The 26,365-nt window shown below is 48.3% G+C and overlaps 1 protein-coding gene across 1 annotated transcript; it reads right to left on the bottom strand.

Moving 5' to 3' along the window:
- Positions 1-10,837: 10,837 nt before the first annotated feature.
- LOC142819924 (protein maestro-like) lies at positions 10,838-25,277 on the bottom strand. The gene is made up of 8 exons (XM_075908837.1): positions 25,186-25,277; positions 20,138-20,284; positions 18,953-19,135; positions 17,913-18,068; positions 16,746-16,880; positions 14,425-14,527; positions 13,387-13,452; positions 10,838-11,292 (listed from the first exon to the last, which is right to left on the bottom strand). The coding sequence occupies exons 2-8, from the start codon at positions 20,279-20,281 to the stop codon at positions 11,219-11,221; spliced, it is 861 nt and encodes a 286-aa protein (XP_075764952.1). The 5' UTR covers positions 20,282-20,284; positions 25,186-25,277; the 3' UTR covers positions 10,838-11,218.
- Between the last annotated feature and the right edge of the window lie 1,088 nt (positions 25,278-26,365).

The raw sequence follows: 26,365 nt of genomic DNA, 5'->3' as shown, positions 1-26,365 counted from the left end.
GGAACTTGTGTTAATGCCAGAGCTGGTCAAAATGATGCTGCTACAACTTTTTAAAAAGCAATCTATATATAAATGACTGATCAATATGAAAATGGTTGCTGGAAATGTTCATTTTGGTCATTTCCCCCCATGTTTTAGATGAAAAGTTATTTTTATCTAGTGATATTAGATTTCAAAAATATTTCACCATTTTACCCATTTTTTGTTGAACCCCCTGTGAAAGTAGAAAGAATTATACTGTAAGAGAAAGATGAATTGTGCTGTAATAATTGAATAAGTTGAAGGAATTCTGTTTGTCTTTTAAGAGGAAGAAAAAAACGTATGTTAATGTTGATTGTAGGTATGCAGATCAAGGTGCTAGCCAATTTGGGCCTGAGTTTAACAGGAAGAGAAACATTAGGTGTTAGACAGAAAGCAATTCTAGATAATCAGGGAGATATAGCCAGGAGATTGCTGTGTGCTTGATATTGAAATGAAGATACTTAACCACACTAATAATGTGAAGTTTTGCCACACCCTTTGATCTTGTTAACTTGGCCTTTTGACTGTATAAAATCAAGGGGTTTGAACCTTGTATGGTACTCACATTTTCTGAATGCATTTTAGCAAAGCTTTGCTGAAATAAACAGAGCAGTCTGCCAAATCTGTGAGTCCTGTCTGACTTTGACAATTTGGAGGTTCTACCGAGATGGCAACCGTCTTCGCTGAGGCTGTGTGATCCCTGACTGTCTTGTAGGATGACCGTGGCAGCCGGCACCTGGGCATTTAGCCCGAGTGGTCCTCCGCCAGAACGGAAAGGTGCACAACCACAGCGAAGTCTACGCCATCGAACCTGTTGGTTCCTGCTCTGTTCTGGTAGGGATCCCGGGATCTAACATCAGGACTCTGGTCAGGTAATTATTTTGTCCGGACTGAGGACTGTCTTGTCTCTGTGTCTATCCGTCTTCCCTGTGGTGTGAGTGAGTCTGGGAGCCATCCCTGCCCGGGGACTGGCCGACCAAGGGGCTCCTGTCCCCGCGGTCTGCGTGACTGGAATCTGCACAATCGCAGCCGCACCGCACCTTGGATAAAATCCTTGGAGTGAACGCAAGGGCGATTGAGGCAGTAGCCCGTGGGCTTCTTTTGTGTGTTGCACTGGGCACCGCTCTGACGAACCCGAATTTCCTCCTTGTGTGATTGGTGTATGAAGTCCTCCTGTATGGGTAACTAGACGTCTAAGCAGGGATAGTTCCCTAAAGGGACCCTGGCTCAGTTTATATATTTTAGAAAGGGTCCGGACTCCTGTAAATTTCTGGAAAAATGATCTAGATTAACTCTGGGGGGATCCCAAAACTCAGTGGCCACTGTTAGGATCTTGGAACAAAGACCAAGTGGACGTCTTAAAAGACAAACTTGGCCTTCCCAAAACTAAATTGGCTAGAGGAGAGGTAGATTGCTTCATGCAGTGGTGGGACGAGGTAAATCTTAAATGAACTGAATCGAAGCTCGCCTCCCTTAAAAATTCTAATGATAAGAAAAAGCTTTATTGGAAACCTCCTCTCCCACCACCAGACCGAGTGCTTCCCTTTACCCCGTCCTCCAAGAAGACTCAGACCGGTCCCACTTGAAGCTATAAACCCTGGACCCACACGGAGCTCCACTCGATTTTAAAAGGTTTTCCAAAGCCCCAGGAAAACCCTACCAAATTTGCAGAGGAATTTTGCTAGTGTGCAATGCCTATGAACCCTCTGAAGCAGACCTCCTGCAACTGTGTAAACTACTCATAACCCCGTAAACAGCAACAAAGAAAAAAACCCGGGCAACTATCACACAGACTGACTGATGGTTTTTTTTGTTTGGTTGGTTGGTTTTTTGGGGGTTTTTTGGGATACAGCAACCAGGTAAAAATGGACAGGGCGCCCTGGCGCATGCGTTTGTTAATAGCCTCTTATCTGCTATTAGCAGTATGTTAAAGCAAATAAGTGTTGGATGGGAGGCCAAGACCATGGACAAATTGCAAGCAGTGGCAGAGCATTGCCACTGCACTCTAAAAAGAAAGAGAAGCAGTCCTCACAAAAGTTGATAGCTCTGCAAATACAGCATTATTCAGGGCAGGGCAGACAGTACTGGGAATGGGGAGGGTACCAAGAATGGGGATAAGGTCAGAGAAGGGGTCGTGGCACCGGGTTTTTGGGATTTAAAGGTTTCAGCTCCGGTCATATCCACCCTGTGGGAACAAGGCATTATTGTCCCCTGTTCCAGCCCCTGTAACACCCCTATCCTCCTCCCAGTTCGAAAAGCTGATGGTAAATCATGGCGGTTTGTTCAGGATCTTCAAGCTATTAACTGCATTGTTGTACCCACCTTTCCTGTAATCCCTAACCCAGCAACTAATCTGGCTTCTATCCTGCCAGATGCAACTCATTTTACTGATGTTGATCTGTGTTCTGCTTTCTTTTCTGTCCCGGTTCACCCTAAGTCCCAGTATCTTTTTGCCTTTTCTTACAAGGAGCAGCAGTATGCTTCCCAAGGGGTACACAGAAAGCCCGTCTTACTTTTCCCAAGCATTAGCCAAAGACCTTGTTGACCTGGTCTTCCCCTCTGGGTCCACATTGGTCCAATGTGTAAATGATCTACTCCTCTGTTCCCCTTCATTATCTGCCTCAGAAACTGACTCTTTAGTGCTTCTCACTGCCCCCCCCCCCCCCACCTTAGGGTTACCTGACTACTGTAAGCCTTTACCCTTTTCTGCCACGAGCAATCTGGTTGTGCACTTGGGGTTCTTACTCAGGAGCATGGTGGCAAAAATCGTCCAGTAGCTTATTTCTCTGCCACCTTGGATCCTGTTGCCCAAGGTCTACCCCCCTGTCTGCGTGCTGTGGCTGCCGCGGCACGCCTAATTGAAATGTCTGAGTCCCTTGTCCTCCGCTCTCCTGTTTCTCTCATGGTCCCTCACTCTATAGATACTCTCCTGCTACAATGTAATACAGCTCACCTTTCCTCCGCCCGCCTCACTTTTACTGCTTTCGGCTTCGCATATCACCATAAAGTGCTGTTCTCAGTTGAACCCTGCCACTCTCCTTCCTCTGTCTAATGACGGTGAACCCCACGACTGCCTTGCAAGTGTCTCTGCTGTCACCGTCTCATGCCCCGACCTTTCTGATGTCCCTCTCTCTAACTCCGACCTTGTGTTATTCACTGACGGTTCCTGCTTTAGAGATAGCCAAGGTCGTCTCCTCGCAGGATATGCTGTGGTATCACTCTCTGAAACCCTAGAAGCTGCGCCTTTACCTTCTGTCACCTCAGCACAAGTCGCTGAACTAGTTGCCCTAACCCGCGCTTGCTTTCTGGCTGAGGGACGCTCCGCCACCATTTATACTGATTCTCGATACGCTTTTGGGGTTGTACATGACTTTGGCACCCTCTGGCAAGCTCGGGGTTTCCTTACCTCTGCTGGTACCCCTATCAAGAATGGCCCCTACATTGCTGCTCTCCTGTATGCACTCCCATCTGCATTAGCTATTGTTAAGTGCCCTGGTCACTCCACAGCAGATACTGATGTTGCTAAGGGTAATGCTGCCATAGAACCTTCCCCAGGTGCGTTTCTCGGTTCCCTTTCTGTTTCTGTACCACCGCAGTCCCTTTCGAAAGTCACCCTGCTCCAAGACTCTGCCTCAGAAACAGAAAAAGACTCCTGGGTCGCCCAGGGTTGCTCTCTACACCCTGATTCCCTTTGGCGCCCCCTTATTGGTGCCTTTGTGGCCCCCTTTTCGCTCTACCCAGCTCTGGCCGCCTTGCTACACGGCGTTTCGCATGTCGGAAAGGAGGGTATGATCTCTGCTGTAACTAAGGCAGAATGGTGGGCCCCCCATTTCAGCTCTTTTGCAGCTCACCACTGTGCCGCCTGTACCACTTGCCAAAGCTACAATGTTGGCAAACCTGTAAAGGTAGCTCAAGGGTTCTGGGGCCTGCCCCAAGCACTGTTCTTGCATTGGCAGCTTGATTTTGTACAAATGCCTGTGTGTCAACTATATGAATTTAGTTTGGTTATGGTATGCTTATTTTCGGGTTGGATTGAAGTCTTTCCTTGTCGCAAAGCTGATTCGCTGTCTGTTGCCAAATGTTTGTTAAATCATATTATGCCTGCCAAAGAAACTCCTGCCACTCTGTCCAGTGACCGGGGTACACGTTTTACTGAACAACTTGTTCAGCACCTGGATCGTGTGTTACATGTCACACACCTGCTGCACTGTCCCTACCATCCCAAAGACATAAATTAAGTCCTTTTGAAATTGTTTATGTGAACAATGGCTTCCATTACTCCAGTCTCAGACTTGAACTTGACTCACAGTACACTCCTTCAGTACTGCAAGGGACTAATGCAAGCTGTAAGTCATTTCCATTTACAGGTTCGAGCCGCCTGGCCGACGGAACCCACCTCGGATGCCTGCCACACTCTCGAGACAGGTGATTGGGTCTACGTACGACACCACCAACGAAAACACGCCATGGAACCCCGGTGGAAGGACCTGCATCAGGTGCTGCTCACTGCCCAGACGGCTGTTAAGTTATCCGGCATCGCAGCATGGATACAGGCTTCGCAGTGTAAGAAGGCACCATCCCCAGCGGACCAATCATCACCTCAGGACCATGCAGAGTCAATTTTGACTCCAGAAGAAGACGTAGAGGAACAGCCTGCAATACCTTACAACCTACGTTCGCGTAAGGATTGCCTGAAGCAGATGAGGACCAAAAGCAAGGCCCAAGAAGAAGCAGTAGTGAGCCTAGCGCCTGCTGCCTGGTGGACATAAAACCGTAACTGCGGTTCCCTCAGTGGAGGTTGTCAGAACCAAAAGGGTCTTGCCTCCAACATGTGCCTCTGGTGGGTCCTGTTCCTCGGCCACTGGTGTCTTAAGATCTGGGGAATCCACAATGACAATGACAATTCTTTTATCCACCAGCAAGTATGGATCGCTCAGACCCTTAATATCTCTAATTGCTGGGTCTGCAGCCACATTCCATCCCACTCACAAGCTGGTTCCTGTCTTGGCAATCCCACTTAATTCCCCAGGCCTCACCCGTTTAACAAGACATGGAACAGTAATGACACTTGGGAAGCAGTGGGAATAATTGTGGGAATAAATGTATCTAAACGGATAAGTGTGGAGGAGAAAAAAGGTCACTGGTGTTTGGTGTGTAATGGGACGGGGCTGAATCTGGGGAGGAGCAGTTGTCTCCAGCATATTGTAACATCAGTACAATCTTTAATGCCATGCACATAACACCACTCCCCGTAAGGAGAATCACCGTGTGCCCTTCGGGGGATATTACTCCTCCTTTGTAGACACCTATATGGCAAAGGGGTGCAGCCGACCCTTCCCGGCTTTGATAGGGCATCATTGGGTCTGTGGAACAAAGGCCTATACCACATTACCAGTTAACTGGTCAGGTATCTGTTATCCCGCCCAACTCTTCCCACAATTCCGAGTGTTAGAGTCCTTCCCATGAGAACGCCTCCGTAATTTTAGGCGAAAAAGAAGGGACTTGTCGGATGCCCAATGGTGAATCACATAAGCCCTTTAACTAGGGAAGAGGCTATTGGTGGTTCCTTTGACCCACTTGGGGGAGTAATACATCATGCAAAAAGGCTTCTGAGGTTACAAACAGTAGTTAAAATCATGGAAAATGAAACTGGAAAAAGTTTAAGGGCCCTGGCCAAAGAAACAGGAGCGATCAGACAAGTGGTCCTCCAAAACCGTCAGGCATTGGATATAGTGCTGGCAGCAAAAGGAGGGACCTGTGCTCTCATTGGCAAAGAATGTTGTGTATATATACCAGACAACACCAATGATATAATAGTTCGCGCTAGCTACTTAAAAAAGATTGCATACCTTTCCAACGAAGAGCCAAGTTCCCTGTGAAAATGGCTAAGTAACTTGTCCAATTTCTCTGGCATAGGAAACTGGTTGTTTCAGGAAGCCCTGACTATCCTATTTGGAATCTTAATAATTTTTGTATGTTTTCAGTTAATCTCCTGTTGTATCCAAAACTGTGCAAGACATGTCACAGACATGTCCCCTCATCAGAGGGCTAATCTGATGATTTTAAATATCACTAATGAACAAAAAGACAAAGAACGGTTAATGCAAGGAACCCAGTAATTGTTGGTCATAGGCGAGGCTTGACCAAAAGGAGGGATTGTGAAAGTAGAAAGAATTATGCTGTAAGAGAAAGATGAATTGTACTGTAATAATTGAATAAGTTGAAGGAATTCTGTTTGTCTTTTAAGAGGAAGAAGAAAAGTATGTTAATGTTGATTGTAGGTATGCAGATCAAGGTGCTAGCCAATTTGGGCCTGAGTTTAACAGGAAGAGAAACATTAGGTGTTAGACAGAAAGCAATTCTAGATAATCAGGGAGATATAGCCAGGAGATTGCTGTGTGCTTGATATTGAAATGAAGATACTTAACCACACTAATAATGTGAAGTTTTGCCACACCCTTTGATCTTGTTAACTTGGCCTTTTGACTGTATAAAATCAAGGGGTTTGAACCTTGTATGGTACTCACATTTTCTGAATGCATTTTAGCAAAGCTTTGCTGAAATAAACAGAGCAGTCTGCCAAATCTGTGAGTCCTGTCTGACTTTGACACTTCCCAGGGTGCCCTGGTGGCCACTCCAGCCTCAACCAAGATCACTCCTCTCCTTCCTCCCTCCCCGGAGCCTTTAGGGGTTGACTCTGGCCACAGTGTCTGTGCCAGTTCCAAGCCTGCCAGGCCAGAGCCAGCAGTCACTACCCCTGACCCAGTGGCCCCCAAACATGAGCCAGCAAAGACTGGCAGCCAGCCCTCCACCACTCGCCAGGAGCAGTCTGCCAGCTCCCAGGAGCCTGACAGGGGCTGGAGAAGGCGGGCGCCTTCCTGGTCCAGGGTGGAGATCATGGACCTTATTCAGGTTTGGGGGGATTGCCCCCAATGTCCATGATCTCTGCACTAGAGAGAGGAATGCGGCCATCAATGGCAGGATAGCTGCCAGCGTGGCACTAAAGGCCACATGTGAACCCAGGAGCAAGTTTGCATGAAAATCAAGTTGGTCTGGAGAGCCCCCCAACCCTGAGCCTTGACCTTCCCCTCCCCTTTCTTCCCCTTGCTTCCTCCCCCCAAGTTTTCCCCCTTCCCTCTCCCCCCTCTCTTCTCCCCTCTCCCGCCTCCTTTCCCCAGTCTCACCAGAGTTTCATTCTCCCCCCTCTCCCCCGGGGTTTTGTTAAATAAAGATAGTTTGTGTTCATGAAAATACGTGTATTTTATTTGACATCAGGAAGGGGGCTGAGGGAGAGGTAAGTGGAAGGACGTGAGGGAGGAATGAGGCACAAGCCCCCAGTGGGGCAGACCAGAGAGGCTCTGAGGGCTCCTCAGGATGGAAGCTCTCCCGCAGGGCCTCCTGGATACTGACAGCCCCCTGATGGACCTCTCAGATGGCAGCCTGCAGAAGGTTCAGACAGGTCCGCAGCAACGCGTCCACGAAAAGCACCAGAGTGCCCAGGGGCAGCTCTGGCTTCAGGTTGCAGAGTGCTGTGATGTCCCGAGTGAAGGCAACCAGAGCACACAGAGACAAAATGGTTTCCTGTCCCTCATGGAGGTAGGCAAGCAAGCAGGGAAACCTGAGAACTGGCTGTCCAGGGGGGTGCCTTTAAGCACAGGCCTCAGGCAGCAGCCACACAAAGTAACTCCTGACCTGATGCCCTGCCGGACCTGGTTCTGTCCGGCCTTAAATGCGATTCACCGTCCACTCAGTGTGGACGCGCTATTTCGAAATAGCAAAACGCTATTTCAAAATGCGTTTTGTGTGTAGACGCGCTATTTCGAAATAAGATATTTTGAAATAATGCTGTAGTGTAGACATACTCTGAAAGAAGAAATCAGGCCCCTGAGTAATTGAAACAGATACTTCAAAGAGTTTAATTGGAAACATGTGCACAGTAAATACAAACACTATATTATTTACAGGGGAGGGTTATTTACAGGTGACTGTTTGTGAGACACAGCATGGCCAGCACCTGAGAAATAAACTTACCGAGTCATCAGCATTTGTACAATGCCCCTTAATAAATATAATAACATGGGTTGGGATTAAGCTGCTGGATATGGAATGGAAAACAATGTCCAAAACAGGAAACACCACAAGATTAGGGGAACTCCTATTACCTAATATAGGGAATTATCAGAAAGTGTCAATTCAACAGGGGAAAACACTGATCCCCTTCCCATATTCAGCCATCACAGGAAGATTCTCTCCCCATTGAGAACCACAGACAATGATATCCCAGACCCCCTCAGCCTTTTACCCTCCTTTGCTAACTGTTGTCTGGTGACTCCTCATAGGCCCAGAACCCAGGAGGGCAAGAGTAAAGTGCTGAGAGAGACTAGAAACCTAACTATTCAGGAAACTTTTTCTATGAGGTGGAGGATCATAGCCTCTAAATTTGGAGGACGAATGATATCTGCTGAGTACCTTCTTTGAAGGGCAGAGTGTTCTGAACTCCCAATAACATCAGAGGGAGTTTGGGGACACTCAGCAACTTATGGGACTGGACAATACAAGCACAGTTAAAGGCCCTGGATATCTAAAGGAAATCACCAAAATCCACAGTTAGATGCTTAAATGCCAATTAAAGACACCCTTATTGAATTCCCCCGGCATGTGTAATCCCCTAAGTAGTACAAGGGCCCTACCATCAATCAAATGTTAGCCCTGCCCCCTGACCCCGGAAGTCCCGCCCCCTGACCGCCAGAATTCCCTTCTCCCCTGTCACCGGAAGTCCGGCCACTGGATGGTAGTACATCCGGGTCAAGAGGGACAGCTGACCGGGTGTCATGTGACCCCCGTTAGGCCCGTCCCCTGTCACCGGAAGTCCCGCCCTTGGGGGTAACACATCCGGGGTCAAGAGGGGCAGGTGACCGGAAGTAAGGAGTGTCATGTGACCCCTCTAAGGACTCGCCCCGCCTCCCTCAACCAATCAGGAAAGGTTTTTCCCCTGTAGGACCGCCCCGCGAACCGCTTTGACCAATCGGGGTGGCAGTTCTGGGATCCGATGACTCGCCCAGATGTGGGTCGTGTGACCCCTCTAAGAACTTGCCCCGCCTCCCTCCACCAATCAGGAGGGGGTTTTTCCCTGTAGGACCGCCCCGCGAACTCCTTTGACCAATTGGGGGGCAGTTTTGGGACCGGATGACCCGCCCAGCAGTGGGTTGTGTGACCCCTCTAAGAACTCGCCCCGCCTCCCTCTACCAATCAGGAGGGTTTTTTCCCTGTAGGACCGCCCCACGAATTGCTTTGACCAATCCGGAGAGTGCAGTTCCGGGACCCGTTGACCAGACCGGAGGCGGGTCGTGTGACCCCTCTAAGAGCTTCCCGTGACACCCTTTGCCAATCAGAGCATAGAACTTCCCCGTAAGTTCTAGCACCACACAAAAAAGGCCATCTTGTTCCAAGAGCGCGTGTTTCAGAGAGCGTGCAAACGCTGAGCGGAAACATGGCTTCTTTCACCAACTTTGTTTTGGTGCCGAGAAGAAAGCGCTACATCAGCGACAGTTCCGAGGAGGAAGGAGAAGTTGAAGGGAGCCCTTTGGCCCAGCCGCTGATGGATACACCAATATCTGACGCCGAAACCCAACCGCTCACGATGCAGCCAGACAAGCTAGATGGCCTGGAGGAAGAAGGTGCCCATGGCTCCCAGGAGTCGGACAAGACGCATGGAAAAGAAGCCAAATAGGTAAATGAAAGATCGAAGTTGGGGCATCATGGGGTTAGGAAACCGGGATTTTGAAAACTTTAAAAAAAAAATGACCAGAGCGTCTTACATTATTTCTTTCTGGCAATCTTTTGACAGCTTGATGATGCCTTTCTAGCTGACCGTCAGACCCGGGACAGCATTGCATCGGACGAGGAAGACGAACCGGGCCCACCTTGTTTTTGCTCAACACTGATACAAAGCATTGACGAGAACGCCAAGGATGAATCTGGTGTATCCAATAGCAGAGGGGGCAAAGGGCCCCTTTTCGCCTCTCCCTTGTCCTCGGAACTGTTGCTGATGTGGCGCTTTCTTCTCATGTGGTGGAAGGCCCTCGTCACCAAAACAAACTCCAAACTCCTGGTGGGGGTGGTGAAGGAGTCCATGTTTCCGCTCAGCGTTTGCACGCTCTCTGAAACACGCGCTCTTGGAACAAGATGGCCTCTTTAGTGTGGCGCTAGAACTTATGGGGAAGTGCTATGCTCTGATTGACAGAGGGTGTCACGGGAAGCTCTTAGAGGGGTCACACGACCAGCTTCCGGTCTGGTCAACGGGTCCCAGAACAGCACCCCCCGAATGGTGAAAGCGATTTGTGGGGTGGTCCTACAGGGAAAAAAACCCTCCTGATTGGTAGAGGGAGGCAGGGTGAGTTCTTAGAGGGGTCACACAACCCACTGCTGGGCGGGTCATCCGGTCCCGGAACTGCCCCCCGATTGGTCAAAGCAGTTCACGAGGCGGTCCTACAGGGAAAAAACCCCTCCTGATTGGTGGAGGGAGGTGGGGCGAGTTCTTAGAGGGGTCACATGACCCACTTCTGGGCGGGTCATCCGGTCCCGGAATTGCCCCTCCATTGGTCAAAGCGGTTCGCGGGGCGATCCTACGGGGAAAGCCCTTCCTGATTGGTAGAGGGAGGCGGGGCAAGTCCTTAGAGGGGTCACATGACACCCCTTACTTCCGGTCACCTGCCCCTCTTGACCCCGGATGTATTACCCCCAAGGGCGGGACTTCCGGTGGCAGGGGACGGGCCTAATGGGGGTCACATGACATCCTTTTTAACTTCCGGTCACCTGTCCCTCTCGACCCGGATGTACTACCCTCCAGGGGCGGGACTGCCGGTGACAAGGGAGAAGGGACTTCCGGGGAGTCGGGGGGGTGGGGACTTCCGGATTCAGGGGGCGGGGCTAATGTTTGATTGATGGTAGGGCCCTTATACTACTCCCTTACCCCATGGAGAGCTAGCAGATATAGCGTTCAGTCACTGTAGCTGGCCGCATACCACCCATGTCTCGCTTCCCACCCAAGTATATGAGGTGCAAGCTGGAAACAGAAGCTGGCACAGACAGAGCACATTGTCCTCCAGCAATCCCCAGTGAAGCAATGGATGTGACAAGGTAGCAGGAGCTCTTTGTTCTATTTGTCTGTGCTTCATTCCCCGAGCACTCATCCAGGTCAGATGTCTCTTAGGACCTGAGTTGCCACCAGCTGGACAATGGGACTTGGGTCATTCTGTAGGACCTGGAGAGCTGGAATTACAGAGAATATGACTCACTTTTCATATAGTCACCTATGCCTGCAGTAGCTGGAGATTTAGTACCAGTGAGTACCAAGCTACAGAAGCTCTCTGTACAAACAAAGCTTTAGGTTCCTCCATTGGGATCCTTCCAAGCTCCAAACTGAGATGGAGGAGGGGGGAGAGGGGAGACCCTGACCCTACCAGAAACTCATCCAATTGGAAGGTGCTCCATTGACTCAATAGCTTCTGCTTTTAAGTTAGTTTACATCTCCTGACAGAAATAAATCTGATGGTGTGGAGTTTGGGGTAGCAAAAAGTGGCTCCCAGGGAGCCGATGGAGCCCAAAGAGTGGATCACACAGGTTGGGAAGAGGCATTACCAGGATAGCCAGGAGATGCACTGACTTATATCACACTGGCTGCAGTTTCCTCCAGGTACGTCTACACCGCAAAGTTAATTCAAAATAACAGCTGTTATTTTGAATTAACTTTAATAGCATCTATACATGCAAACCGCTATTTCGAAATTAATTCGAAATAGCAGAGCGCTTAATTCAAATTTGGTAAACCTCATTCTACGAGGAGTAACACCAAATTTGAAATAGCTATTTCAAATTAAGTGCTGTGTAGACAATTAATTCAAAATAGGGGGCCTCCAGCCCTTCCCAGGGAGCCCTGGTGGCCACTCTGGGCACAACCAGGAAAACTTACTCTCCTCTCCCCCTGGCCCCAGAGCCATTAAAGGGATAGACCCTGGCCCGTGCCAGATCCAAGCCTACCAGCCAAGAGCCAGCAGTGGCCACCGGGGCCCCTGAGCCAGTAGCCACAAAACGTGAGCCAGCAAGGCACTGGCAGCCAACCCTCCACTGCTCCTCAGGAGCAGTCTGCCAGCACCCAGGAGCCTGACAGGGGCTGGAGAAGGCGGGTGCCTTCCTGGTCCAGGGTGGAGATCATGGACCTTATTCAGGTTTGGGAGGGATGCCCCAGCATCCATGATCTCCGCACTAGACAGAGGAACACGGCCGCCAATGGCAGGATAGCTGCCAGCCTGGCCACCAAAGGCCACATGCGAACCCAGGAGCAGGTTTGCAGACAATCAAGTTGGTGCGGTGAGACCCCCAACCTTGGGCCCTGATCTTCCCTTCTCCTTTCTTCCCTTTGCTTCTCCCTTCCAACTTCCTCCTCCCAGGTTTCACCCTCCCCTCTCCCACCCACTCTATTCCTCTCTCCCACCTCCTTTTCCCAGTCTCCCCAGAGGTTCACCCTGTTGTTCAATAAACCCAGTTTCTATTTTTGAACATACATGTCTTTTATTTGACATCAGGAAGGGAGGCTAGGGAGGAGTAAGTAGATGGACGTGAGGGAGGAATGGGGCACGAGCCCCCGGTGGGGAGGACCGGGGTGGCTCTGAGGGCTCCTCGGGGTGGACACTCTCCTGCAGGGCCTCCTGGATCCTGACAGCCCCCCGATGGACTCCCCGGACGGTAGCCTGCAGCAAGTGCAGCTGGGCTGATGGCAACAACCCTACGAGACGCACCGGTGTGCCCAGGGGCAGCTCTGGCTCCATCTGGCCGAGTGCTGTGGTGTCCCGAGTGCAGGCACTCAGGGCACTCCAAGACAGGACTGCTTTGCTGTCCCTCATCGGGGTAGACAAGCGAGCGGGGAACCCTGAGAACTGTCTGTTCGGGGTGGGGGTAGGGTCCCGTGAAGCACGGAGCTCAGTTAGCCTGAGGCAGCAGCCCCACACACTATGTCCTAACCTGATGCCCTGCCAGCACTGGTTCCGGCCAGCCTGAACTTCGGTTCAGGGTCCACTCAGTGTGGACGCGCTATTTCAAAATAACAAAATGCTATTTTGAAATAGGTTTTGTGTATAGATGCATAATTCGAATTAGCTTATTTCAAATTAACTATTTCGAATTAAGTTAACTTGAATTAACGCTGTAGTGTAGACGTACCTCTTTCAGAGCAGACTAAAGCTGAATCTGTCCTTTGATGTGTGGCTGATGCACTTCACACCTGTGGTATCAGTTACTGCTTGCTTGTCAGCTAAATTTCTTTATAACTCACTAATGAATGGGATTTCACCTGTATTTGTTACTTACAGGTCAACAGATGTTCCATGTCCAGCCATTTCATATTCTTGGTGTCCGTATGTTCCAGGATGATGCCTAAATAAGCAGTGTAAAATAAACATCAATAAAAAACCTTCTCTTGTTAAGTGCAAGGTGATAACATTGGCCCTTTGGCTTCTATTGTGGGTCTACGGTGAGTTGTAGGCAAGAAAATACTAGAAAAGTTTAGCGTCCACACTGAAGAGAATAAGAGAAAAAAATTAAGAATGTTTACATAAAACCTCATTTGCTTTAAACAATCTATGTTCCTCTTGCCACTGCTGTCAGTTATTGGAGATATACTAGGATAGTGTATTAATCTAGTGGTGTGAACAAAGGGCTGGGGCCAGAAATAAGTGCGTACTAAGCAAGGATCTCACATGGATAAATTAATTAGGCCACAATGCTTGCCTGGCTTGCATGGGTGTGCTAAGGAAAGGATGGCACAGGGCCAAAGGGGAGGAATCTAGTGCTTCCTGGGCAAGGCAATCAGGAACCTGCAACAGCAGGCACTGTGTGGCGGTGGCCTGCCTACCTCCCAGTGATGAAGCACCAGTAAGGAACAGTGAACAACACTGAGCTTAGGTCTATAGTTTGAGTCCACACTAACTCTGACTACTAAAAATAGAGTGCAGGTCAGATGACAGAAGCAGTCGGAGGAGCTAGCCACCTTGAGAACAGACTTTTGGGTTTGGATGGGATCATCCTTGGAATAGTTAACCCCTCCTGCTACTCCTGCCACAGCTACTCTATTTTTAGCACACTAGTTTGATCGGAGAATAAACATACCCTACGTGACAGTGTGCCAGCCTCTGCTACTAAATGACTGCGCCATCTCAAAGCATTCAATTGCAAATTACAAATTCCTCCTAACACCACACTGGAGAAGTAGGAGAACATTAACATCTCCATTTATGCATGAGAAGTCACAGCACGGAGAGATTAATAGTAGCTCAGTGCTGCACACAGGGACTTTTTCTGTCTACCTCAAAGGGAATACCAAAAGGGACATGGCACACTTTCTCTCACCAGCTAACTTGGCTGCAGCTGCCCGGATCTCTTCCCAGCTGCTGCGGAAGTATCTGATGGTGGTTTTGTAAAAGTTCTCCAGTAGCTCAGCCTTCTCTTTGGCCTAGAGAAAATCAGGGACACATGAGCTCTCTCTGGCTAGAAATGCCCTTTGACTGCCAACACATGCCTTTACAAACCACAAGTAAACAGTCTGTGTTCCTCTTGCCACTGCTGTCAGTTATTGGACTCACTCAGACTTTTTTTTTTAATTTAAACAAGTAAATAGAAGAAAGGACAGGAGGCTGTGTAGAAGTGGGGAAAGTGGGAATCTAGGGCAGATTTACATTCCTCTCACCCTCAGTCCTGTATCCCACTCTAATAGGGTACGTCTACACTACAACGTTAATTCGAACTAACTTAGTTCGAATTACTTAATTCGAACTAAGCTAATTCAAACTAACGGATCTAGACTAAAAAACTAGTTCGAATTAGCATTTTACTAATTCGAACTAGCACGTCCACATTAAGTGGACCCTGAACCGGGCTTAAGGATGGCCGGAAGCAGTGCCGGCAGGGCATCAGAGGAGGACTTAGAGCGTGGAGATGCTGTCTCAGGCTAGCCGAGGGCTGTGCTTAAAGGGTCCCAACCCCCACCCCGGACAGACAGTTCTCAGGGGTGCCCCGCTTGCAAAGCAGTCTTGGCTTGGAGTGCCCGGAGTACCCACACTGGGCACATCACAGCACTTGGCCATCAGACCGGCTGCACTTGCCGCAGCCTGCCATCTGGGGAGATGGGGCAATTGGGGGGCTGCAGGAGAGCTTCCACCCCAAAAGCCCGCAGAGCCAGCCCAGTCCTCCCCATCGGGGGCGCGTACCCCATTCCTCCCTCAACTCCTTCCCCTTACCCTTCCCTAGCCCCTCTTCTTGATGTACAAAATAAAGGACAATTGTGTTCAAAAATGGAATCTGTCTTTATTGAACAAAACTGGGGGAGACTGGGAAAAGGGGGTGGGAGAGGGGAAGAGAGAGGGTGGCAGAGGGGAGGGCAACTAAAATGATCAGGGGTTGGGAACAGGTCTCATATGAAGAGAGGCTAAAGAGACTGGGACTGTTCAGCTTAGAAAAGAGGAGACGGAGGGGGGACAGGATAGAGGTCTCTAAAACCAGGAGTTGGGTGGAGAGGGTGCATACAGAAAAGTTCTTCATTAGTTCCCATAAAGAAGGACTAGAGGACACCAAAGGAAAGGAATGGGTAACAGGCTTCAAACTAGTAACAGAAAGTTGTTCTTCACAAAGCACAGAGTCAACCTGTGGAACTCCTTGCTGCAGGAGGCTGTGAAGGCTACAACTAGAACAGAGTTTAAAGGGAAGTGAGATCAAGCCATGGAGGTTGGGTCCATGGAGTGGTATTAGCCAGGGGGTAGGAGAGGTGTCCCTGCCCAAAGTTTGTGGAAGGCTGGAGAGGGATGGCACGAGACAAATGGCTTGGTCACTGTCTTCGGTCCATCCCCTCCAGGGTCCCTAGGGTTGGCCGCTGTCGGCAGACAGGCTACGGGATAGATGAACCTTTGGTCTGACCCAGGATGGCCATTGTATGCTCAGGGCTCAGGGTCGTGGGGTCTCAGTGGACCACCTTGATTTTCATGCACTCCTGCTCCTGGGTGGCCAGGCTGGCAGCTCTCCTGCCCTAGCCGGCCACCTTCCTGTGCCTAGTGTGGAGATCGTGGACGAGGTCCACGATGTCCGCACTAGCCCAGGAGGGAGCCCGCCTTTTGCGGTCCCGGGCAAGCTCCCAGGAACCGCCAGCCTGGTCCCGGGAAGAGGGGGAGGGCTGGGGGGCATCGGGTGGGTGGCTCGATCCGCACCAGGTGCAGGGTCTGCTGGCTGGGTGCTGGCAGGCTTGCACCTGGCACGGGCACCGTAGCCATCCCGTGCCCCTTTAAGGGGTCCGGGGCCGGGAGGGGGGCATAGAGTTTCCCTGGTGTTGGCCGGAGTGGCCACCAGGGAAACCTGGGGAGGGCTAGCCTCCCACTAGTTCGCATTAAGAGGCTACACACCCCTTAATTCGAACTAGTAAATTTGAACTAGGCTTAATCCTCGTGGAATGAGGATTACCTAGTTCGAACTAAGCGCTCCGCTAGTTCGAATTAAATTCAAACTAACGGAGCGCTAGTGTAGCGCCTATGAAAGTTAGTTCGAACTAACGTCCGTTAGTTCAAACTAACTTTGTAGCGTAGACATACCCATAGATACTTACATTGCCCATCACACATTCCCCCTGCTTCTACATCACAAGCCTATGCTGTCAATAATCTCATATAATTCTATAGGTCACTCACAAGGTGTCTGCAGATATCCATCTGGAGCTCCTCAGGGTTCAGCTCGGTTCTGCAACTAAGATGCTCATTAAGTATAGTTTGGAGCCTCTTCAGTCCCAAAAATGGGGCACAGAGATGAAATGTAGCTCTGCACTCCTGAAAAAGAGGGTTGCACCATTGAATTGTTCCATAACACGTATTGTGCTCATTCAAATGGAACTCATGTCCTTGACTGCTCATCTACCCCAAGAATAAAAGGGATTCCCCTGAAGTAATAGACAGAAAATATGCCAGCATGACTTTAATAGGGGGAAAGGGATTCTACTTCTGGAGTATTGCATCCAATTCTGGGCACCCCATTACTTAAAACATGTTGATACATTGGAGAAAGTCCAACGGAGGGCAACAAAAATGATTAGGAGGCTGGAACACATGATTTACAAGGAGAGGCTGAGGGATTTGGGATTATTTAGTCTTCAGAAGAGAAGAGTGAGGGGAGCTTTGATAGAAGGCTTTAACTACCTGAAGGGGGATTTCAAAGAGGATGGAGAGAGGCTGTTCTCAGTGGTACTAGATGACTGAATGAGGAGCAATGGTCTCAAGTTACAGTGGGGGAGGTCTAGGTTGGATATTCGGAAAAACTATTTTACTAGGAAGGTGGTGAAGCACTGGAATGGGTTACCTAGGGAGGCAACGGAACCTCTAAATCTAGAGTTTTCAAGTCCTAGCTTGACAAAGCCCTGGCTGGGATTGTTTAGTTGTGGCTGGTCCTGTTTTGGGCAGGAGGTTGGACTCAGTGACCTCCTGAGGTCTCCTCCAAACCTATGGTTCTATGATTTTATAATACTGAAAACTGGAGATAGCAGCAATGTTTTTTCAGAACAGATGTAGCTATGAAAGCTGCTTCACTAGGCATAGCTGTGATCTTTCCTCTGTTGTGGGGAGGCAGGAACGTGGGGTGCAGAGATAGGCAGGAATGAACTCTTGGGATCAGACCCATGACCTATCCTGAACTCCAGTGAGATAACCCTGGCTGCTAAGGACCAGCCTGTCTGGGATTGACTCAAAAGGAGGGCAATGAACTGAGGGAAGAATTTAGGTCTCCACTGCAGGAAGGAATAGCAGAGCTCCCCTGGCAACAGGAGGAAGATTCTTTTTGCTTAGTATTTAAGTCACTGTCATTCTTACCATTGAAACTTCAGGGCTTGGATCTTGCAGGTGCAGCAGAAGCGAGACCCAGCTCTGTCTAACCTGCTTGGCAAAATAGTCCTTCCATTTTCTCTTTGCAGAGCCGGCCAGGATACCAAACAGGACAAAGGCCAATGCACGAAGAGTGTTGTCCTTCTATAGCCAAGAAAGCCACACAGGTTGGTAACGAAGAGATAACCACATCATGTATCTAGCACAGCTGTCTCTTCTACATTAGAGTAGAGTGATTCCAACTACAGAAGTTTAGAAGAACTGGAATTAATCACGTTTGGGCCAAATGTGTTGATTCTTCAAAATACTTTGAAGACAGTTCAATTTTGACAAAATTCTTCCAGAAGCCAAGTAGGGGTACTTGGTCAGCTTCTTGGTGACCCATCTAGCAGGCTAACTGAGATCTTGGGCTTCCTGGCCCTCACCTTCAGAACAGCCTGTCTGGCAGGCTGACAAGGAGCCAGGAAATGTGCACCCTGGCACCTCTAATTCCCAGTGTTTCCAGGTTCCCTGTCTCCAGCATAGTCTGCCAGTAGACTGCCCTCAGGCAAGGCTCCCAGTAGAGCTGGGTTGAGAATAGTATTACTGTTTCACAAAGAGATTTGAAATTTGGGCTGGGGGGTGTGTCCCCCAAATAGGAACAAAACCAAAATTTGAAATCTCAAACTTCTCTGCAAAATGGAATAATTTCAACCAGGTGACATAAAAATCGTATGGAGCAGGCCCAAAACAGTCTATTACACCCTGTATGCCCATTTTCCTTGTTATGCAGCTACCTAATCTAGTATTCATACTTCCTTTGCCATTCTCATTGGAAATAAAGATGAACAGAAGGGTGAGACTGAAGGAGCAGGGATGGCATCCTCATTTTCTTAATTCTCTGCTCCGCCATAAAACACATCTCTTCCCTAAGGCCTAAAATCACTTCATTCTGACATGAACAATGCCCAGTGAGGACACATCATGCATTGTAAATGGAGCCTCATCAATGTCAGCTGAACTGGGGTTGAAGGCTTCTGTTCACGTACATTATCGAAGTACTTCCGGATCTCTATGGTGAGGTCTCTGAAGGAAGAACCTATGTCCTTCCCTTTCAGCTCCTTCAGGACTTTGGCCAGTGCCTTCATGCATTCGACAATGATTTCAAAACTGAAAGTCTCTTCTAAAGTCCTGATCAGTGTCTCCAGAAGAAACTTCTTGTACTTTTTCACCTGTTCAGACATATGACATTAAAAAACACTTTCCACTAACCACATTTCTAATATGTTTTTTTAGCAATTATGAAGCAGTGGGAATTTCATCTGCCCCCTAGTGACCTATAGCTATATTTTACATCAGGTACTAGCTACAATAAGCCAAACTCTGTGCCATATTACACCTATGTAATCCTATTAGATTTCTAATTACTTAGATTTGAAGGCCAAAAGGGACCATTGTGACCTCCTTCACAACACAGAACCTCCCCAAAATAATGTCTGTTTGACTAGAGCACCTCTTTTAGAAAAACAGCCCATCTTGTTTTTAAAGTTGCTACTGATAGAGAACCCACCACAACCCTTGGTAAATGGTTCCAATGATTAAAATTACCATTAAAATGTATGCCTTACTAGCAGTCTGAATTAGTTTAGCTTCATTCCTCCCCCCCCCCCCCCCCCATTGAATCTAAAGGCACATTTTCTAGTCCTTTGAAAATTCTTGTGACTCTTCTCCAATTTATCAGCATCCTTCTTGAATTGCAGGCATGATCCTGACATAGTATTCTAGCAGTTCTCACACCAGTGCCATAAGCAGAGGTAAAATAACTTCTTTATTCTTATTCAGAATCCCTCTGTCTATGCCTCCGAGGATCACCTCAGCTCTTTTGGTCACAGCTTTGTACTGGGCGCTTACGTTCAGCTGATTATCTATCATGATTTGAGTTTTTTAGTGTCTCTGTTTCCTGGAATAGAATCTCTCTCATCTTGGAAGTATGGCCTACACTCTTCATTCCTAGGAGTATACATTTACATATGATCATATTAAGTACATATTGTTTCCTTATGCCCAGCTTACCAAGGGAACCAACCTGCTGTGTATTGACTGCAAAGAGGTTCCAGGGGTATGAGAGAGCAGAAGTTGGCCTAGTGCATTGTGCATGGCCTCTGTAAATCCTGAGCAATTGTTTCCTTTAGTTTCTCTAGTTATGCTGCATTGTATTCAGTATTCTATCTTACCTTCTCAGGTGCCCCATAGACTACATTTCCCAGGCCTCTTACAGCCATTCGACGGACAATCCAGTTATTGTCCTCTAACCTTTCTTCTAAGATGTGTAAGACAGACTTAAGCAACCTCTTCTCCCTGAGTATGGGATCAGTCATTAGCTGAAAGAAAATCAACATGTCCATTAGCTCTAATATGTTCATTAAGATAGCGAATATAATTTGAGGAGACACGTAATACACTGTAATTTATTATTCTATACGAATGAGTACTGTGTTAAAAACATGGATTTTTCCTTTTAGGCACTATAATGGGTGATTGCTCATCCCTTGAGAGCCTCTCAGTGACTGCATTTGATACCACAGTCCTTTTCTCGCCCAGGTGCATCCTGCCAGTCGATCTTAGTGAGTCTTCCATGGCTCAGCCCTCTGGCCAAGTCCCAAAGTCCAAACAAATGCCTTTTAGGTCCTGTTGCCCTCACTAGGGTCTTCAGCCCCAACTCTGGACCCTTTATATTCTGTTCTTTGTTCAACCTCTCCATAAGCCCTGTCCCCTTGGGTGTGTCTAGACTACATGCCTCCTTCGACGGAGGCATGTAGATTAGCCAGATCGGAAGAGGGAAATGAAGCCGCGATTAAAATAATCGCGGCTTCATTTAAATTTAAATGGCTGCCCCGATCTGCCGATCAGCTGTTTGTCGGCAGATCGGGGGAGTCTGGACGCGATGCCCCGACAAAGAAGCCTTTCTTCATCGACACAGGTAAGCCTCGTGAAACCAGGCTTACCTGTGTCGATGAAGAAAGGCTTCTTTGTCGGGGCATCGCGTCCAGACTCCCCCGATCTGCCGACAAACAGCTGATCGGCAGATCGGGGCAGCCATTTAAATTTAAATGAAGCCGCGATTATTTTAATCGCAGCTTCATTTCCCTCTTCCGATGTGGCTAATCTACATGCCTCCGTCGAAGGAGGCATGTAGTCTAGACACACCCCTTCATCGGGTTTATGCCACTGGGGAACCTGGGCCTGCCCACTACTCTTGGTTCCAACCTAGAAATAGCAGCGAGTCATTGCTTCATTTCAGTTCATTGCTACTTTTTCCTTGGGTTCTTCCTATGGGGCCACTTTCAGTTTCTCCCTCAAATTATATGTTTAAGGCTCGTAAGGACTCTCTCTCTGCAAATTCAGCTTCAGAAAATGCTGCCTGAAATAAACCCCTGTGAATTGGTTTGGCCAGAGAATAGCATCCTTTCTTGGCCCTCCACTTCCTGAAAGAAACTGACCTAATAAAGCCCTGTAGCTCCATATATCTGAGCCAGCTGGGCTCTGATTGGCAGCTTTCATGAGGCCTCTCTAGGCAGACCTTGAAAACCCACGTTTGTGACTCCTTTCCTAGGTGGGGTGTAGAAAGATTTTGGGGCACAAACAGATTCCTAGAACCACCAGATGAGCCTCTAAAATAGCGACTTAGCGTAAATGTGAAATATGACACAGACGTTATAGCAAGGCTGTGGAGAGGGAGGATGCTCCAGTAGTTAGCAGCCTAGGACTTAGGAGGTTCCAGTTCAATTTCCTGCACCCTCAAAGACTTCCTAGATGATGTTGGGCAAGTCACTTAGGCCTTCTGTGCATCAGTTTCCTCTTTGCAAAATGGGACTAATAGTGTTTCCCTGCCTCACAGGGGTATTGTAGGGATACATACTTTTAAAGAGTTTTGAGGCACTCAGATACTACATTATCATTTTGAAGTACTCAGATAATACAAGTTTCTAAAAGGATGTTTTAAGGAAGATGGAGAAAAATTGTTCTCCTTGGCCTCTAAGGATAGGATAAGAAGCAATGAGCTTAAATTACATCAAGGGAGGTTTAGGTTGGACAGCAGGAAAAACGTCCTGCCTGTCAGGGTGGTTAAACCCTGCAATAAATTGCCTCAGGAGGTTGTGGAATCTGCATCACTAGAAATATTTAAGAGCAGGTTAGACAAACACCTGTCAGGGATGATCTAGACTGTGCTTGGTCCTGCCGTGATGGCTGGGGATGGGACTCGAAGACCTCTCAAGATCCCTTCCAGTTCGAATGTTCTATGAATCTATTATTCTACATTAATGAGAATCTAAGATAGATGTTAATGTATTTGTATGTTGCTTATTTTATAGTATTAGGACACTAGATTCATTTAGAAGATTTGCTGAGCTAGACCAAAATCAGGAGCTGTTGGTTAGTATTAGCCCTAGGAATTGTCAGAAAAGGTCTAGTAACTCAAATTCTATGGCTACATCTACATTGGCATGATTTTGCGCAAAAGCAGCTGCCTGTCTACACTGGCGGGGAGTTCTTGCGCAAGAACACTGACATTCTAATGTCTAAAATCAGTGCTTCTTGCGCAAAAACTATGATGCTCCCGCTCAGGAAAAAGCCCTCCTGTGCAACTGTTCTTGCGCAAGAGGCCAGTGTAGACAGGCCACATTAATTTCTTGTGCAAGAAAGCCCAATGGCTTTCTTGCGCAAGAGAGCGTCTACACTGGCACGGATGATTTTGCACAAAAGCGCCTCTTAGCGCAACAGCACATGCCAGTGTAGACGCTCTCTTGCGCAAATATTCTAACGCAAAAACTCTCGCGTTAAAAGTATGGGTATGTCTACACTACAAAGTTAATTCGAACTAACAGCCGTTAGTTCGAATTAACTTTAATAGCGGCTATACATACAAACTGCTAGTTCGAATTTAAATCGAACTAGCGGAGCGCTTAATTTGAACTAGGTAAACCTCATTCTACGAGGAGTAACGCCTCGTTCGAATTAAGTAGTTCAAATTAAGGGCTGTGTAGCCACTTAATTCGAACTAGTTGGAGGCTAACCCTAATCAGGTTGCCCTGATGGCCACTCTGGGCCAAACCAGGGAAACTTTTCTGCCCCTCTCCCAGCCCCAGAGCCCTTAAAGGGGCACGGTTTGGCTACAGTGCCTGTGCCAGTGGCAAGCCTGCCAGCACCCAGCCAGCAGACCCTGCACCTGGCATGGCATGAGCCAGCCACCCGCTGCCACCCAGCCCTCCGCCTCTTCCCAGGACCAGGTTGGCGGCTCCTAGGAGCCTGCCCAGGGCCACAAGAGGCAGGCGCCCGCGTGGTCTAGTGCGGAGATCGTGGACATTATCGAGGTTTGGGGGGGGAGGCCTCCAGCGTCCACGACCTCCACACTAGGCACAGGAATGCAGCCGTCTAGGGCAGGATAGCTGCCAGCCTGGCCACCAAAGGCCACATCCAAATCCAGGAGCAGGTTTGCATGAAAATCAAGTTGTTCCAGTGAGACCCCCGACCCTGAGCCCTGCGCTTAGAACATAAGAACATAAGAATGGCCGTACTGGGTCAGACCAAAGGTCCATCTAGTCCAGTAGCCTGTCTGCCGACAGCGGCCAACACCAGGTACCCCAGAGGGGATGGACCGAAGACAATGACCAAGCGATTTGTCTCGTGCCATCCATCTTCAGCCTTCCACAAACAGAGGCCAGGGACACCATTCCTACCCCCTGGCTAATAGCACTCCACGGACCCAACCTCCATGAATTTATCTAACTTCTCTTTAAACTCTGTTATAGTTCTAGGCTTCACATCCTCCAGTGGCAAGGAGTTCCACAGGTTGACTATAAGAAGAACTTTGTGTGAAGAAGAACTTTCTTTTATTAGTTTTAAACCTGATGTCCATTCATTTCATTTGGTGTCCTCTAGTCCTTATATTATGGGAACTAATGAAGAACTTTTCTTTATGCACCCTCTCCACACCACTCATGATTTTATAGACCTCTATCATATCCCCCCTCAGTCTCCTCTTTTCTAAGCTGAAAAGTCCCAGTCTCTTTAGCCTCTCTTCATATGGGACCTGTTCCAAACCCCTAATCATTGTACTTGCCCTTTTCTGAACCCTTTCCAAGGCCATATCTTTTTTGAGGTGAGAAGACCACATCTGTACACAGTTCTGAAGATATGGCGTACCATAGGTTTATACTTCCCCTCCTCCTTCTTCCCCTGGCTTCCCCCTTCCAGCTCCCTCCTCCCAGGTTTCCACCTCCCCTCTCCCACCCTCTTTCTTCCCCTCTCCCACCTCCTTTTCCCAGTCCCCCAGAGGTTAACTCACCCCCCCCCACCCCCAGTTTTGTTAAATAAAGAGAGTTTCTATTTTTGAACACGTGTCCTTTATTTTTTACATCAGGAAGAGGGGGCTCGGGAAGGGTAAGTGGAAGGAGGTGAGGGAGGAATGGGGCACGAGCCCCCGATGGGGAGGACTGGGGTGGCTCTGCGGGCTCCTCGGGGTGGAAGCTTTCCTGTAGGGCCTCCTGGATCCTGACAGCCCCCTGATTGACCTCCCCCAGATGGCAGCCTGCGGCAAGTGCAGCCGGGCTGATGGTCGAGTGCTGTAATGTGCCGAGTGTGGGCATTCAGGGCACTCCAAGACAGGACTGCTTTGCTGTCCCCATCGAGTTAGACAAGCAAGCGGGGAATCCTGAGAACTGTCTGTCCAGGGTGGGGGTCGGGTCCTTTTAAGCACAGCCCTCGGCTAGCCTGAGGAAGCAGCTCCACACCTTAAGTCCTAACCTGATGCCCTGATGGCACTGGTTCTGGCCAGCCTTGACTTCGGTTCAGGGTCCACTCAATGTGGACATGCTATTTCGAATTAGCAAAATGCTAATTCGAATTAGTTTTTAGGTCTAGATGCACTCATTTGAATTAGCTTATTTCGAATTAACTAATTCGAATTAAGTTAAATTGAATTAGTGCTGTAGGTTAGACATACCTTATTTGCGCAAAATCTTGCCAATGTAGACGTAGCCTATCTATATCTTTCTCACTCTCTCTTAACCAGCAACTAGAATAGGCAGCTAGGCCAGGCTAGTATAGACCCCAAAAATAACAAAGAGAAAATGATTAAGAAAGGTGTAATGAAGTTCCTTGCGAGATTTCCTTACAAAGGACACATTCTACTATCTAAAATGAATTCCTATGAAGTGAACTGTACAACTCCTCAGAGAAAGGTAAACAACAGATAACAGCCTAATGGTGGAACTGCTCATACCTGAGCAAAGAAAGCTGTGCTGGTGACTCGCTGATTTTCTGATGGGGAATTTACCCAGGGGAGGAGGCTCTGTATGATCTCCAATGTTATTAGTCCAGATCTTTGCAGAACACTGGAAGACAAAAGGAACCACTTATGGGGCAGACTGTGCACTTCAAAAGCTTAGCTGCTATGACCATACAACCTAAAACCTACGCATGGAAGCTCTGTGTTTCTCACCCAGGACACCCCGCACAAAGCTATACCTGAAAGTTCCCTGTCAGTCACTCTATTTGTTGCCGATCCCTGAGGATGAAATGCTGTCTCCTAGATCTCTTACCTCACCAGCAAACACACCCCCTCGTGGTGAGTCTGCGGATTTTCAAGAAGCATCCAAGTTCTCTGCTTCCAGAGTGTTCTTATCAGCTTCTCATTCACAGCCTTGAGAAGCACAGCCTCTAATGCTTCAATAGAAAGCCTGGGGGAAAAGAGGCACAGAACTGTAGTAACCAATAGAAAGGCACAGCCTAAGCAGTCAGGAAACCCCAGTTACTTGTCAGGGCTGTTGTTCATTGACAGTTCATCCATTGACAGTGTCCTGGGGACCACTGTTTTTGGAAGGACTTAATTCCAGGAGGTATTTCAGTCTCATACATCTCATATTACTAGTGTTGCTATGGACAACATTTTGCAGTCACTTTCTCCTATCTGCAAGGCGTATGGGCACTAGCACAGTACAGTAATATGGAAAAAATTCACAATCAGACCCCAAAAGCTGGGACACAGAGAGATTAGTGATCACTAATGGATATTTTGGGGCCCTATGTCCAGCGAGATGTGACAGGGTGCTGAGAGCTTGTACTTGGGGTCAGCACTCTGGTAACTACTAGTACTAATTAGCTTCCCCAGAGAAAGCCTAATTGGATAGAAATGTACCTGATTGCCTGGCTAGAGTGGGGCTATAGAATCAACAAACCTATTATCCCATTAATAAGGAATCTGCCTAAAGGGACACACAGAGGAGTGTTTGAGGGAAACAGAGAGCAAAAGAGACAAATGCTAGGAGAGCCTTTCAAAGGGAGTTCTCTGAATGGAAACACTTTCCCTCCATCTGGAGGAGGGACTAGAAAGCTGAGATATAATGTAACGGTGCTATGCATGGACAGGCGGATTAAAACACTGCACATAGTCTACACATCGG

This window comes from Pelodiscus sinensis, chromosome 25, assembly GCF_049634645.1.
Source record: "Pelodiscus sinensis isolate JC-2024 chromosome 25, ASM4963464v1, whole genome shotgun sequence".
NCBI lineage: Eukaryota > Metazoa > Chordata > Testudines > Trionychidae > Pelodiscus > Pelodiscus sinensis.
Note: the sequence above shows the minus strand (reverse complement) of the source record. Positions and strands in the feature narration are given on the sequence as shown.

Bases quoted from the DNA above. Each gene is read 5' to 3' on its own strand.
- LOC142819924 (XM_075908837.1), bottom strand. From the start codon at position 20,281: ATGACTGATCCCATACTCAGGGAGAAGAGGTTGCTTAAGTCTGTCTTA. The intron at 14,528-16,745 runs GTGAGTGACCTA...GATTTTCTCTAG, and splicing joins TGGATATCTGCAGACACCTT to GCCAAAGAGAAGGCTGAGCT. The intron at 11,293-13,386 runs GTAAGTAACAAA...CTGTAATTCCAG, and splicing joins CATGGAACATCTGTTGACCT to CTCTCCAGGTCCTACAGAAT.